The 13,879-nt window shown below is 40.1% G+C and overlaps 1 protein-coding gene across 1 annotated transcript in view; it reads left to right on the top strand.

The window, feature by feature from the left end:
- LOC149021509 (F-box/LRR-repeat protein 15-like) overlaps positions 1–13,879 on the top strand; it is a 33,254-nt gene that overhangs the window by 10,527 nt on the left and 8,848 nt on the right. The window contains exons 11-15 of the mRNA XM_089149741.1: positions 3,518–3,670; positions 3,906–4,066; positions 4,156–4,354; positions 9,356–9,822; positions 9,933–9,996. Of these exons, the coding sequence (XP_089005867.1) occupies positions 3,518–3,670; positions 3,906–4,066; positions 4,156–4,354; positions 9,356–9,822; positions 9,933–9,996 (1,044 nt within the window). The remainder of the gene's footprint in view (positions 1–3,517; positions 3,671–3,905; positions 4,067–4,155; positions 4,355–9,355; positions 9,823–9,932; positions 9,997–13,879) is intronic.

The following is a 13,879-nucleotide window of genomic DNA, read 5'->3' as shown; positions in this document are numbered from 1 at the left end:
CGTTGTGAGTGAATTTATTCATCGTTTTTGAGATCGGGGTCTTTTCACTTTTTGAATAGTCTTATAGTGTATTTCAGGCATTTGCAAGCAAGATAGAGATGTGTAACTAGCCTAACTCCAATGGCTAAGTTACATGACATGAAGATACTAAATTAGAATGTTGATCACTGCAGACCATACCAGTCAGCAACTATGGTTGAAACAGGGATCAAGTGGAGGTCAAGTTGGGGATGGATTCTGACATTCAGGATGTATTTTCAGGGAGCTGTTGCAGTCACAAATAACAGCAATACGAGGGTAGATGGATTGAGGGCAGGTGAGATGAGAATAGAAGATAAAGAGGGTAGGAGATGGGCTTTCTCAGCCCAGGGTCTCTTATACACTGCTATCCAGCTGTTGAACAAGGTTTTACTTCCATAATCAAGTGCAACAGTTTGCATTAGTCACCGTTTATCTATATCGAAAAGGGCTTCCTATCTAATGAAGTAGGCTAGCTTACCATATTAGAATGAAAAGAAGTTATCCGTTATCACAAAAACGTAGCAAATTATTGCAAAAGCTAACTAGATTTAGAAATTACTAGGCATTATAGTGTAGCCTGATGCAGCATAATTTGAGGTAGAGAAGATAACTGATTTGAAGGGAAAATATTTTCTGAAATATAAGCTGATTGTTTGCTGATCATGGGGCCCCACAGCCATCTATTTATGATCAAGACTGAAGTTGTTTCATGAAAAATAAAAAAAGGATTCTCATTTACTCTTCACACTAGAATAATGTGAACAGTATTTAAGGCATTTTTCTTGTTTATTTTATGGAATAATTATGTTAGCAATTTTTTAACGGGTAGCATACTTGGGATTTGTTTTAGTCTGTTCTAAATTGCTAAGAGTCCTAGCATAGTTTTTTTTTTTTTTTTTTTTTTTTGGGGGGGGGATCAGAATTTTATATATTGGGGATGGAGATATTACATATGCCATCTGGAAGGGTCGAACCCACGATCTCTTCACTAAGATGTATGGGTCTTACTAGTCAACCAACCGTAGCATAGTTGTTTTCTTATTGAAGTATGTCTCTTTTATTATTTAAACACTCATAATCAGCCTATTGAAGAAAAAAAGGGAATTTTCATTTATTTTTGTGGGATAATTATGTTAGTAGTTTTTAATTCGGGCAGGATACTTTGGATTAGTTTTAGTCAGTTCTAAATTGCTAAGAGTCCTAGCATAGTTGTTTTCTTATTGGAGTATGTCTCTTTTAACTGCTAACGAAGGCTAAGTGATTGCCTACTTTCTATGTCCGGAGACGCTTACTGCACTCCTTCTGTCAAGGCAGGCAGGCTCAGTCAGGATGTAGTCAAGGAGGTAGGCTTAGAGCCAGCAATAAAGGTTCTAAATTGCTAAGAGTCCTAGCATAGTTGTTTTCTTATTGGAGTATGTCTCTTTTATTATTATATAAATGCTCATAATCAGCCTATTGAAAAAAAAGGAGTGGGCAGAAAAGATGAATTGAAGCTTTAGCTTTTTGCGTTAGCAGCCCCCCACTTCTCTTCTTTTTCTTGTGAGTGTTCTTCTCCCTTTTACCCTTCATGAAGCCTGATTCTTCTTCATATAATTCCCCTTCTTCCTCCTATCTTCTTTATCTTACTTTCTCCTCTTTCCCCCCCCCCCCATTAATTGGCCTCAAAGCCCAAACGTTTTTGATGTGTGATGCCCTTCTATATGGGCCTAGAATAGTGGTACAAGGGCTGCTCACGAATTTTAGGGTTATTTAGGTTTATTTTATGTTTAGAGTTGTACTTGAACCATAGTTCATTTGATTCTTTTGACTTGGTCCAATTTAAGTAAGGGGTTCTTAAATCTTTTAGGTCTGATTTAACTAGTTAATTAAGCTAGGTTTTAAGCCTTCACACATGAGAGATGTACTTTCTTCCTAATTTTTTTTTTTTTTCTTTTCTCTCTTTTGTAATTAGCTTTTATTTTCCTCTGCAATTTATCTTTCTTATTGTCTTGTCAAGAGTTCAGGACTAGTGTTCCATGTTCAGACTGTGCGGGATCCTTGGCGTTCCAAGCCCAGCAGTCTGCTTTTACAATGGATTTTTTACTGCCATCTTAATTCCTCCATGGAAGAACAACATTGGCTGCAATGTTAGTACAAACCAGACTCACCCTTACCCTTCTTCCCCTTCTCCATCTGAATTCGCCCCCCCCAAAAAAAAAAAAAAAAAAAGACCATCATTTTGGTCCAAAATTTATACAGATAAATCCATAGCCATCGACCCTGAATCCAGTTTGTGACTCCTTTCCCTCATCAAAACCCTAGAAACCAACGAGTCCCAGTATGTGTCAATCTTCAAGAAACCTCTGTCAAGATTTCAGATCAACACATGTCCGTCCATCATACCATTTTCTAACCTTACGGATCATCTCAATATGCTATCGCCAAGGTCCCCTCAGAGTTACATCTCCATCCAACCAGAGGGTCTCCTGATCCAGACACTCGCCTTCTATTATTCCTTTTTCTCACTAAAACTGCCTCTCCCCTGAGTATTAGCTCAAGTCCAGACTTGACACACCACCCCTTTGATCCTAACTTAACACACCCCTCAATTCCCATACCAAATATACAACCAAAAAGGGATGCTCCATATCAAGAAATCCACGCCATCTTAAGAACTCCAATGATTTCTCGTAACCTCAGATCCTTATGCATCCCATCAAGATAATAAAGATCCTCAGTCCAAGTGACAGCATCCTATAACATCCCACACCCAACAAACCATTCGGATCCATTTGAGATCCCAACATACACCCTGACTGGATCCCTAAGAAACTTGAATTCTCACATCAACTTGAGTTGCTTCTGAGTAAAGATCCTGCCATTGGCCCTCATTCCATCAAGGCTACATGCGATCTATGCCACATTTAGATATTGTTAAGTTCAGCGAGGCTGGGTACAACGGAGAAAATGGTGCTAGTACATGTTCTTCATATAGAGATGTTTCGAGAAAGATGAAATAAGTCAATAAAGAATCAAAGATTAAGTAAAACAACATGGGATTTGCATGTAGTGATAAGCATCAGATTCTAGTACCAATGCCACCAGGCAGAATGCAGGCTGTGTTCAGTAACATCATTTCTGAAGTTGTTTTCTGGTGTCCTCACTTTCAATTTTGAGTCTAAGGATTCAAGAAGTTGATGGAAGAGGACAAATTTTTTTTGCAGTGTTTAAAAATATCATGTTGTACAGTTGTAGAAAAAATTATATTAATAAGAATTGAGAACTAGATGCCTAGTGGATAGATGTTATAGTGCATTCCCTAGTCTGGTAAGAATCTAGATAATGGGCAGAATTGGATTTTTATGGTGTCTGTAATTTGCTGCCTGGTCCCTTTCATGTGTCAGCTGACTTTGTAGATACTGTTTGCCATGGTAAGCATTTTGATTTTTCACGGTTCTTACTGAGTACGTTATTTTTATGGTGTCTGTAATTTACTGAGTACGTTATTTCTTTACAGAGTCTGACAAAAGTAGAATTCAACAGTTCCTCTTTGGTCAGTCTTTCCCTTGTTGGTTGCCGTGCCATGACTGATTTGGAGCTGAAATGTCCCCATCTTGAGCAAGTCTTACTGGATGGTTGTGATCACCTGGAGAGAGCATGGTTTTGTCCTGTAAGTGAAAGCAACTCCTCCCCTCTCACCCTCTGCATGGCGTCTGCTGGACGCTATATTATGCTTTTATTAAGTTTCATGTGGTTTTTGCTTATGAATCTTCAAAGTCTCAGTACGGTAGGCAAGTCTGAACTGTGTTGAATGGAATTTAGCTTGAAAAAGTTCTATATCCACTGCAGTAGATGGTGTTTGTATCTTTTGGTTTCTTAAACCTGTAAGAAAATGTTTATTGCAGGTTGGTCTTCGGTCCCTTAATCTCGGTATATGCCCCAAATTGAATTTGCTTCGGATTGAAGCTCCACATATGGTTGTTTTAGAGTTGAAGGGGTGTGGTGTTCTGTCTGATGCATCCATTAACTGTCCTCACTTAATTTCTCTAGATGCTTCCTTTTGCAGGTATTCAGATGCTCTTTGTCATGTGCCTTTCTTCTTTATAATTCTCCTTTATCTGCTTTTGCTGACATTTATGGGCTTTCCATATGCAGCCAACTCAAAGATGATTGCTTGTCGGCAACAACTGCTTCGTGTCCTTTAATTGAGTCATTGGTTTTGATGTCATGTCCATCCATTGGTCCACATGGGCTATTTTCTATGCGCTGGCTTTCTTATCTAACCTTGCTGGATTTGTCATACACTTTCCTCATGAACTTACAGCCAGTCTTTGAGTCCTGTTTGCAATTGAAGGTAATTTTGATATGCAGCAACATGAAGAGAAATCCTTTCTTTTAGTTCCTTTTTGTGTATTTACAGGTACTTGTCCCCCTCCCCAATTAATTTTTGTGTTCTTCTTAGATACTACTTTACATATGATAATTGGCTCCTTGATTGTGCCTGATTGCTCCTTTTTTTTCTTGTGGGGGTGGAGGGTGGAGATGCGCTGTCAGGTCACCAACACACAGCATATTCTGAGATTGACCATTAAGAGCTAATTCTAATGTTTTTAATTGTATTTTTTAGAAGCATGTAGGCAGGTCAGGAGGTACTCAACTCATTGACACCGCATATTCTGAGCTTGACCGTTAAAATCTAATGTTTTTGATTCCATTTTTAAAGACTTAAAGCAGTTGCCCTTTTGTTGTTTGTGGAGAGAATGGAAAAACCGTAGGATTTTGGCTTGTTGAATAAATTGTTAATTCAAATCTTCTGGTACCACAAGACCAATTATCAGATAGTAGAGTTCCATTCATTATTCAAAGTGAAGCTGGTGGACTGGTGGCAAATTATTAACCATTGTACTTTGTATCAGGTACAGTCTGAGTGGTTTATATTGCCACCAGGCGGCTTGCCTTACAACAATATTTGGTGCACGGTAAGGCCTTGCCCTCCTTCCACCTGTCAACTTTCAAGCCGGGTGGGGTTTTCCTTGGGCAAAACCAAGGGCTTGAAATATACTATAGAGAAGTCAACAAGTGGACTAGATGGTTAATGGCTTAAAATGCACTATTAGATTTCCAATAATATTTTATTGATTCCATTAGTTTTTTTTTTTGGATGAATAAATAATTATATTAAACGAAAAGGAAGCAAGAGAACAAGGTCTTTAAGCAGAAGACCAAAAAGAACTAAGGCCTCAGGAGACAACAATAAGCCTGTTCCTTGGGGTATCATCAACTGGGGATGGGGGATAGCTAATAGTCTAGAAGATACATCAAAATAGATGGCATTTCAAATCCTGTCTATAGAGCGGGATTTGGAGGTCCATCTTCGAAGATTGCACTCCCACCAGAGGTGATGGATAGAGGCACAATACACTAGTTTAGCAATCCGATTGCAAATGGAAGTACCTGGAAAGTTCCTCAAAATCCAAGACCAATCACGAGTAAACCCGAAGGAACGCCTCGAACACGCCAAATGGAAGCTAGGGCTTTTCCCCAAATAGATTTGGAGAAGGGACAAGAAAAGAAAAGGTGATCAAGGTCCTCCAAACTGTTCCAATAGAGGATTCATTTGGGGTTTGTGGGAATGTGGCGGTCAGCAAGGAAGGATTAGGTGGGGAGAGCACGGTTAAGGGCCCTCCAAAGGGTTAGGGTGTGACGTGGTATGTAGCCTTTGAACCAAACCAATGGGGGTTTGGGGGGCTTAGGGTTGTGGGCTCTGAGGAGATTCCAAGTTGAGGAGGTGGAGAAGGTTTTGGTGGGGGAAGGGAGCCAAAGAGTAAGGTCACAAGTGGAACGAGAGAGGGGGCGGGGAGAGATTCCCAAATCTGTGTGAGAATGGGGAGGGGAGTTGGGTTCCAGGATCCATTTGAGATGAAAGCGGACAAGGGGGTGGTTTTGGGGATACATGTATCGTAGACAGTGCAGGGACCAAAGTGGTTAAAGAGAATGGCCATCGAATGCCACTGGTCAAGCCAAAAGGATGTGGAAGAGCAAGAGATGGTGGTAGAAATAACAGAGATGGCGCGGGGGTGCAGTAAGAGAATTTTCCTCTAGCCTATGAAGGGTTGGAGGGAATAGGAACAATCCAGAAGTAGTTAGATCGGAGAAGGTAAGAATAGACCCAATTAACCCAGATAGAATCATGCTTTGAAGCAATTTTCTTGATAAGTTTGAGAAGGCAAACTAAGTTAACATCAATGAACCGATAGACTCCCATGCCTCCTTCAAATGTAGGGTGGCAGATGGATGGCCAACTGACCGGGTGGATGAAGCGCGATGCTTCCTGCCCTCTCCAATGGAAGGCACAAAACAAGGATTCCATAGCATGGATGGTCGATTTGGGAATATAGAAGATTCCGCATCAATAGGGATAGGTGGATTGGAGCACGAAATGGATGAGAACCACTTTACTAGCAAAAGACAGAAGCTTACCCTTCTAGAGCTGAAGCTTCTTACGGATATTATCAAGCATTGGGAGGCAATGGTGGCGAGTAAGCTTACCAGGAATGAGCGGGAGACCAAGATAAACCACAGGAAGTGAACTAGGCTTAAAACCTGAGAGCTGGAGAGGGAGGCCCAAAGCTGATCAGGGACACCGGAGAGAAAGATGGTGGACTTGTCGAGGTTGATTCGAAGGCTAGTGAGGGATTCAAATTGTGAGAGGGTTGAGAGGATGGAGGAGATGGATAGGTGGTCCGCTTTAGAGAAGATCATAAAGACCGTCAACAAAAGCAAGATGGGTGAGATTTAGGGATTTGCACTTGGGGATGGGGGAGATGAGGAGATGATTAGTTTTGGATTGGAGGATACGAAAAAGGACTTCCAAGGCTAAGGAGAAGAGGTAGGGGGAGAGAGGGCAGCCTTGGTGGATGCCAACACGGGAAGGGAAAAATCCCGCCGGGGAGCCGTTGGTAATGATGCAGAAGCGGAGAGAAGAGGTACATGTCTCAATCTAGTGGATGAAAGGGGGAGGGAAACCCATGGAAGAGAGACATCGCTAATGAAGTCCTAGCAAATAGAGTCAAAAGCCTTGTGAAGATCTACATTAAGAAGCGCAGCCGGGGAGTGAGTGGATTTATCAAAGCCACGAACAATTTCTGCGCAAAGGAGGATGTTATCCGCTATGCTCCAGCTTGAGATAAAAGCCGATTGATTCGAGCTCACAAGGGAAGGAAGAGTCTTTTTGAGTCTAATTGCTAGGACTTTAGAGATGAATTTGTAAAGGAGGTTATAGAGGGAGATAAGATGGAAATCAGAGAGAAAGACGAGGCTCCTTGCTTCTTGGGAATGAGGCATAGGAAAGTTTGATTGATATATGAGAGATGAGAGATGAGAAGGGTTAAAGAAGAAGCTATGGATGGCATGAACTAGATCATTCTCAATGAAATCCCAAGAGGCAAGGAAGAAACCCATATTGAAACCATCAGGACCTAGGGTTTTATTAGGCTTATGGGAGAGGATGGCAAGAAGGATTTCTTCTGAGGAAGGGATAGCGCTGAGAGAGGAGATGATAGAAGGGTCAATGAATTTATTAATGAGGTTTTTTTTTTTGGTAACAATTTATTAATGAGGTTGGAGGGAAGGGGGAGCGGGGGGAGGGAGGTAGGGTGGGGAAAGAAGGTTGGAGAAGAAAGAGATGATCTTGGCCTTGATGTACCATTATTAGTGATGAGGGAAGGGATGGAGTTGAAGTTATTCGGTCTTGAGGGAACTGTGAAAATAGGCAGAATTGGAGTACCCGAGCTCAAGCCACTTGATTCTAGCTTTCGACGGAGAAAACTTTCTTCCAGAGGAGAGGAGGGAAGAAAGCTTAGAGGAAAGGGATTTTTCATCTTCGGCAAGGTGGGGTTGGAGGGATCAATTTGGAGAAGAGATTGGATGTGCTGAAGATTCGAGCAGCAGGAGGTGTCCCTAGTAGAGATATTGTCAAAAGTATAGGAGTTCCAAGAGCGGAGAGCTTCCTTAGTGTTGTGAAGCTTGTGGGCAAAGGCAATAAGAGGAAGAGAGTGACAGTGGACTGGTTTAGACCAAGCTTCTTTGACAGTAGGAATGAAAGAAGGGTTTGAAGTCCACATGTCAAAATCTAGCACTATTCTGATGCAGATACACTGTCTTAGACTGGCTCAATTTCAATTGGGGATCCAAAGATGAGCTGGATCCAAACAATAATGATACCTATGCTTCATTTTATTTGGGAAAAATATGCAATTTTTTATTTGAGTAGCTAATTTTTTAGGAACCTATAAACTTTATTTCTTTGGGTCTACAAGTACATGCGTAACCAATGACTGGAGCAGATTAGAAAGAATGGATCAAGTAATATTGTATGTTTCCACGTGGATTTAAATTTAAATATATCACTCTTTCACCCCAAAAAAATTTATTGTTTTGTGAGCTTGTGTGGCTTTGCGTGTACATTCTTCTCCCCTCCCCACCCCTCCCCCTTTCTTTTTCTTGTTATGCAGTCTTCTGCCTTGCAACTCTAATTTCATCTGGGTTTCCTTCTCCTAACCAGCGCTCCACCATAGTGATTGATTGGGAAGGGAAGGAAGAATCGAGAGAGACTGGGTTGGGGGTGGGGGTGTTTGGTGAATTACTATCTTAGCCTGAGCAAGGAGGATCTCCCATATTGATGACAAGCATGCCAACATACCTGTCTTCAATAATCTCTGTTTCTATACAGGAGGAGCTTCAAAACAGATGGTGGCTTCCAAAAAAATACCAACCTGATGAGAACAGAAACTAGGCTTTATAGTTCAGTCAACTTGCAAGAAACAAAAGTTAGAAACTAGTAAATATAGAAACTACTAAAGGCTACAGTCAAAAGATAGAAACTAAACTCAACTCCTGAATCCCCATAAATAATGTCTCCATGGAGTCTGATCTTGGGCACCATTTGTCTATCATGAATATTCCCACATGTCAAATAGGGGTCTGTGACACTGTTCATATCAACAGTATTGTTGGCTTCTTTTCTTGGCCTTTCTAGAAGACCCACTGTGCTGGCTCAATCTGGGCTGGTTCATATGGGACTGGTTTGATGGCCTTGTTTCTTTTTCTTCTTCTGTCCAGCCTTAAATTCTGCATAACATTAATCCAGGCTCATGTCAATTGCAATTGCACTATTTCCCCCCTTAAACAAATGCAGGAAACTTAAGAGCAGATAAACAGGAGACAGATAAGGTGTAGCAATTTTCCTAGTTGTGCACTTATATTTCATCTGTTTTGTTGGTTGGCTGAATGATTCGAACTGTATGTTATGAATGATTATATTGTTTGAAAAGTCTTTTCAAATCCATTTTGTTAGGTACTAAAATTACAGGCATGCAAGTATCTGGCTGACTCTTCTTTAGAGGCTATTTATAAGGAGGGTGCTCTCCCAGCCCTTCATGAGCTAGACTTGTCTTATGGAAGCCTTTGCCAGTCTGCAATAGAGGAGCTTCTTGCTTGCTGTACACACCTGACCCATGTGAGCCTGAATGGATGTGTGAATATGCATGACCTGAACTGGGGTGATAGTGGTGGACAACTGTCTGCATTATCTGGTTTTGATTACTCATCTGCAGTCTGTTCTCCAGAGATCTTTCAGGAGCCAATTGAGCAGCCTGTCCGTTTATTGCAGAGTCTGAACTGTGTAGGGTGTTCAAACATAAAAAGGGTGGTCATTCCTTTGAAGGCTCATTGTTTACATCTGTCATCATTAAACCTATCTTTGTCTTTAAATCTGAAGGAAGTGGACATTGCTTGTTTCAACCTGAGCTTTCTTAATTTGAGGTTTATTTCTTCTTTTTCTCTTAACAATTTTTGTCTTTGCTTATTACTGATTAAAGTTTTGGTGGTGCCTTCATCTACTAATTTTTTCACCATGCCTTCCACCTTCTCAGCAATTGTTACTCCTTGGAAATCTTGAAGCTTGAATGTCCAAAGTTGACAAGTCTCTTCCTTCAGGTATGCATTTTCTGGACCATTAGTTGGTGCCTTTCAAGAATTAACCCATAATGCAAGAAAATCACATAAGTGCTTATTTTGGGTGGAAATAAACCTTTGGTTGGGTTCTATACATGTTGGGGCTTTGGTCCAATGGATTTGCATTCTGACCTAAAATAAGGGCAGACTTAAGAATAGGAGTTGGCATTATTGTTTAACTTAAGTTGAAGATCTAGTTAGGATTGGAGTTGTTTTAAGTCTTCTATTGATTAATCAAAGTAGCTGCTTCAATTGCTGTTTTGGCCTCTAAAACTGAAGTTTTATACTGTTCTCTGAAGTACTTTTGAAGGCTTGAAGCAATTAAGAATGTACAGTTGGGTAATTGTGCCTCAGTAGATGGTTTTTTGGCCCATGATTGGGTTCTATAAGCCATAGGATTTTGGATTTATTGATTTAATATATATATATATATATATATATATAGTAAGTTACCGCAAACTAAACCAGGTTGATAAATGTGGAGTTCTGGAGGATCCCTAGTTGTAATAGCACTGAGATGTAAAAGGGTAATTTCTGGAAATCAGCTGTGTGGATGGTATGAAATCTGGATTGAGTCTCCCTTGGGGCTAGGAGTTCGTTTTCGCGGTTCAGCTAGATTTGGTTGGGTGCGGCAAAAGAACCTTGTGAACTCCCAGGTTCAGCGCCTGGCTGGGTGACTCTTGCAAAAGAACCTCGTATACTCTACAAGGTGTGCGGTTTCAAAACAGTGCTTGTCTTGCTGGAATAGAATTAATCATGGATGCTGGTTTTCAGCAGGTTCTCAGCTACATTTGGCTGCAAAGGTGACTTACTGTGCGAAAAGAACCTGTGGGTTGAACTTGGACGGTTCTACATGGTGAATGTGGACGTTTTGGGCAAATTTACATTAGCTTAGGTTTTAACTTGAAACTGGAATAGAATTAGATCATGGATGCTAGGTTTTTAATAGAGTTCTCAGGCAGCAAAGCTGCAAAGGTGATTAACTGTGCGGGATGATACATGAGGCTGTGGGTTGAACTTGGAGGGGTTCTAATGGTGAATGTGGACTATGGGCAAATTTAATTAAGCTAAGGTTTCAATCAAATTGGAACATGGGAAGCTATGGTTTAGGAATTAAAAGGCTAAGAATGGAACTGGGAGGGGGTAATGCAGTTAACTCACTGTTATGCTGAGTTAGCTCAGCAGCAGCTTGTTAATGGCTGAAACTGATCAAGACTCAAACTGATCTCGAAGGTGTTCTCCAACGTATGTGAAAGAAAATTTTAATTCAGACCTCCTGGGCTTCACAAATGGCTGAAGCTGATGAAGAGTCGAATCTGAACCTTGAAGCTCGAGGTTGTTCTTCAATCTATTTGAAGGAAAACTTCAATTTGAACCTCTTGGGCCTTGCACTGTCAAGAAGTCAATTAGTCCAATCATTCCACCAGCAAATCTCCCAGGCACTTCACCGCTGCAAGGAGTCGACTATGTCAAACATTAACCCCAGCAGAGTTTAGATCACAAACCAATCTCAGTTCTTACAAGAAAGAAGCAAGAACAGCTTGCACAAAATTATTGATGAAATTTCTGTTCAATTATGGACCTTATTACAACCTTACGTAGAAAGCTCAAAATTAGACTTTTGTACAAAATGGGAAGGGTCTAACCCAATCTCTACTCTGTTAGTTAACTCAAATTGACAAGGAAACTAAAATAGACTCAAAAGGAAGTCCTAGTTACATTTAATTAACATGCTAACTTAAATTAAATCAGAATTAGACCATTAATCCAGTTGATTAAACTAAAATACTTAAAAAGAAAAAGTATTAAAGCTAGGTTCATCCTCAACCTGATTAATTATCCATTGTTTAGTCCCATAAAAGTGCCTATTATGTAGAATATCCTCGGGATAGAATGCCCAACACATTCATGACCCTACCCAAAGCTTATGTCCCTAAAAGAAGCCCACATGACTTATCTACATCATACATGTAAATATGTAATACAACCCATCACTTATAGAGAATTTGAATAAAGACGATGAGTTTTCTAAGATTTTTGGTTGGGTTGAGCAATGAAAACAGGATTGATATCCCAAACCTGATTTCTCCCTCTCAAGAACATCTTGAACCATTCAAACATCTGTTAAGAAGATCTTCAACAACAGTAAGTTGTATTATCCCCAACCTCAATACTTCTTCTTCTAGTTCTCTAAAGCATAAATCCTAGATTCCTGCGTCTATGGACACAATCCTCAAACCAATAGAAAAAAAATCCAACCATCTGAACACTACGTATTTCGATCGAATCACCCTTACAGCACTAGGTGAACTTGATCCAAGCTGCATCTCATTCTGGGAAATTTGAACTACCCTGGTTTTTAAGATGTAGAGCATCCAGTGCACTAGGCTCCCACTATAAAATATATAACTTTGAAAATCTCTTCATTTAGTTTTTTTGAGTGAGAATTATTGGTCAGATATCTCTTTAGGCGAAAAACTTCACTGAATCAAGATGCTTGGCGACTGACCTGAATTTGCTTGTGAAGAGTTCTTACAATAAATTATTCTAAATGATCTCTTGCTGACCACCCAATTTGTTTCTTACAGTTGGATGCTTATAAAATATCTTCTTAGATGCATATCCTGATCTTTTAGCAATCTACTTGTATTGAATTTGTTAATGGTTGGTTGGTCTTGACTATAAACTTTCATATCTTCAATGCCTTTTCTTCTAACATTGTCTTATCTTTAGCTATAACCTCCCAGTTTGTGATCTTCAGGAACTCAGGATGTTATATTAGGTTACCCAGCTAGTAAAACCAACCCCTCAACCCCCTAAACAAAAAGGGAAAAATAATAGAAGACAAGCACAGAAACGAAGTGTTACCCTGTCAATTCAGGTTCTCCAAATTCTGCCCTTCAGGCTATTCATGTTGGTGGTGGGAATGCTAGCACATCTTTTGTATCCCATATTGTGGAACATTCAATACATTTTCGAGTGAATATAAAGTTGGAGTTTGGCTGATCTTCTGAAGGATTTTAGCAATTGAGTTGGCTACTTTGCATGGACTATGGAGATCAATGTAACATGTATGTTCTTTCTAAGTTAGGTTCTTAGACGTAAAAAGAGAAGAGAGTGAATTAGAGGATGAGAGACAACTTATGATGATGATGAAGTGTCTCTCTCTCTCTCTCTCTCTCTCCTCTCCCCTCAGTTACATATTTATAGAATGCCATCTAGCAATCTTCCATGCTGTGTCTTCCAGCCAACTGGAATGATCCCATAAGGTGTTTCATTGAGGTTCCACATGGCCAGTTTAATTTGCCTATAGTAGTATTAGTTGTAAACCCCCAAGCGATAGAAAACATAGCATTAAAGCCCTTCCACTTTTACACCATTGAATGACGAACTTTTGAGCATGGCAAATATAACTGTTGAAAACCCTAATCAACTGAAACGACTTGTATGAAGAATTTTGCCTATTGATTGGACAGAAAACATTTGCAATATCTGATGATGATGATGATGATAATAACATTACTAATTAAAATGAGTTTGCAAACTATTTACACAACTGCCTACAAGCTCAGATAACGTCCAGTTTCTTTGAATTCTCTAGAGATATTTTCCCTTGAATTCCATTTTTAACATTTCCTCCACTCACATGCATATCATTAACTGGGCATTGTGTTATATAGCAAGTTTAGGCGTTAAGCATTGGCACACCAAGCTGTACAAGGAATACCTTGAGTTGTTTATGCAATGTGTCATAAATGTCTCCCTACCTGCTGCATGCTCCCATCTCTTGCAGCTTGCCTTCACCTCTCCCATGCTTAGTTTCTCTTCACCCCCACCATTTCCTACTCTTCCCCTTCCCTGGTGA

The sequence above is a fragment of the Hakea prostrata genome, chromosome 3 (assembly GCF_041222555.1).
Source record: "Hakea prostrata isolate BN-2017 chromosome 3, UWA_Hpros_2, whole genome shotgun sequence".
In the NCBI taxonomy this organism is placed as follows: Eukaryota; Viridiplantae; Streptophyta; class Magnoliopsida; order Proteales; family Proteaceae; genus Hakea; species Hakea prostrata.
The sequence above is the reverse complement of the archived record's forward strand: the minus strand, read 5'-3'. Positions and strand labels throughout refer to the sequence as shown.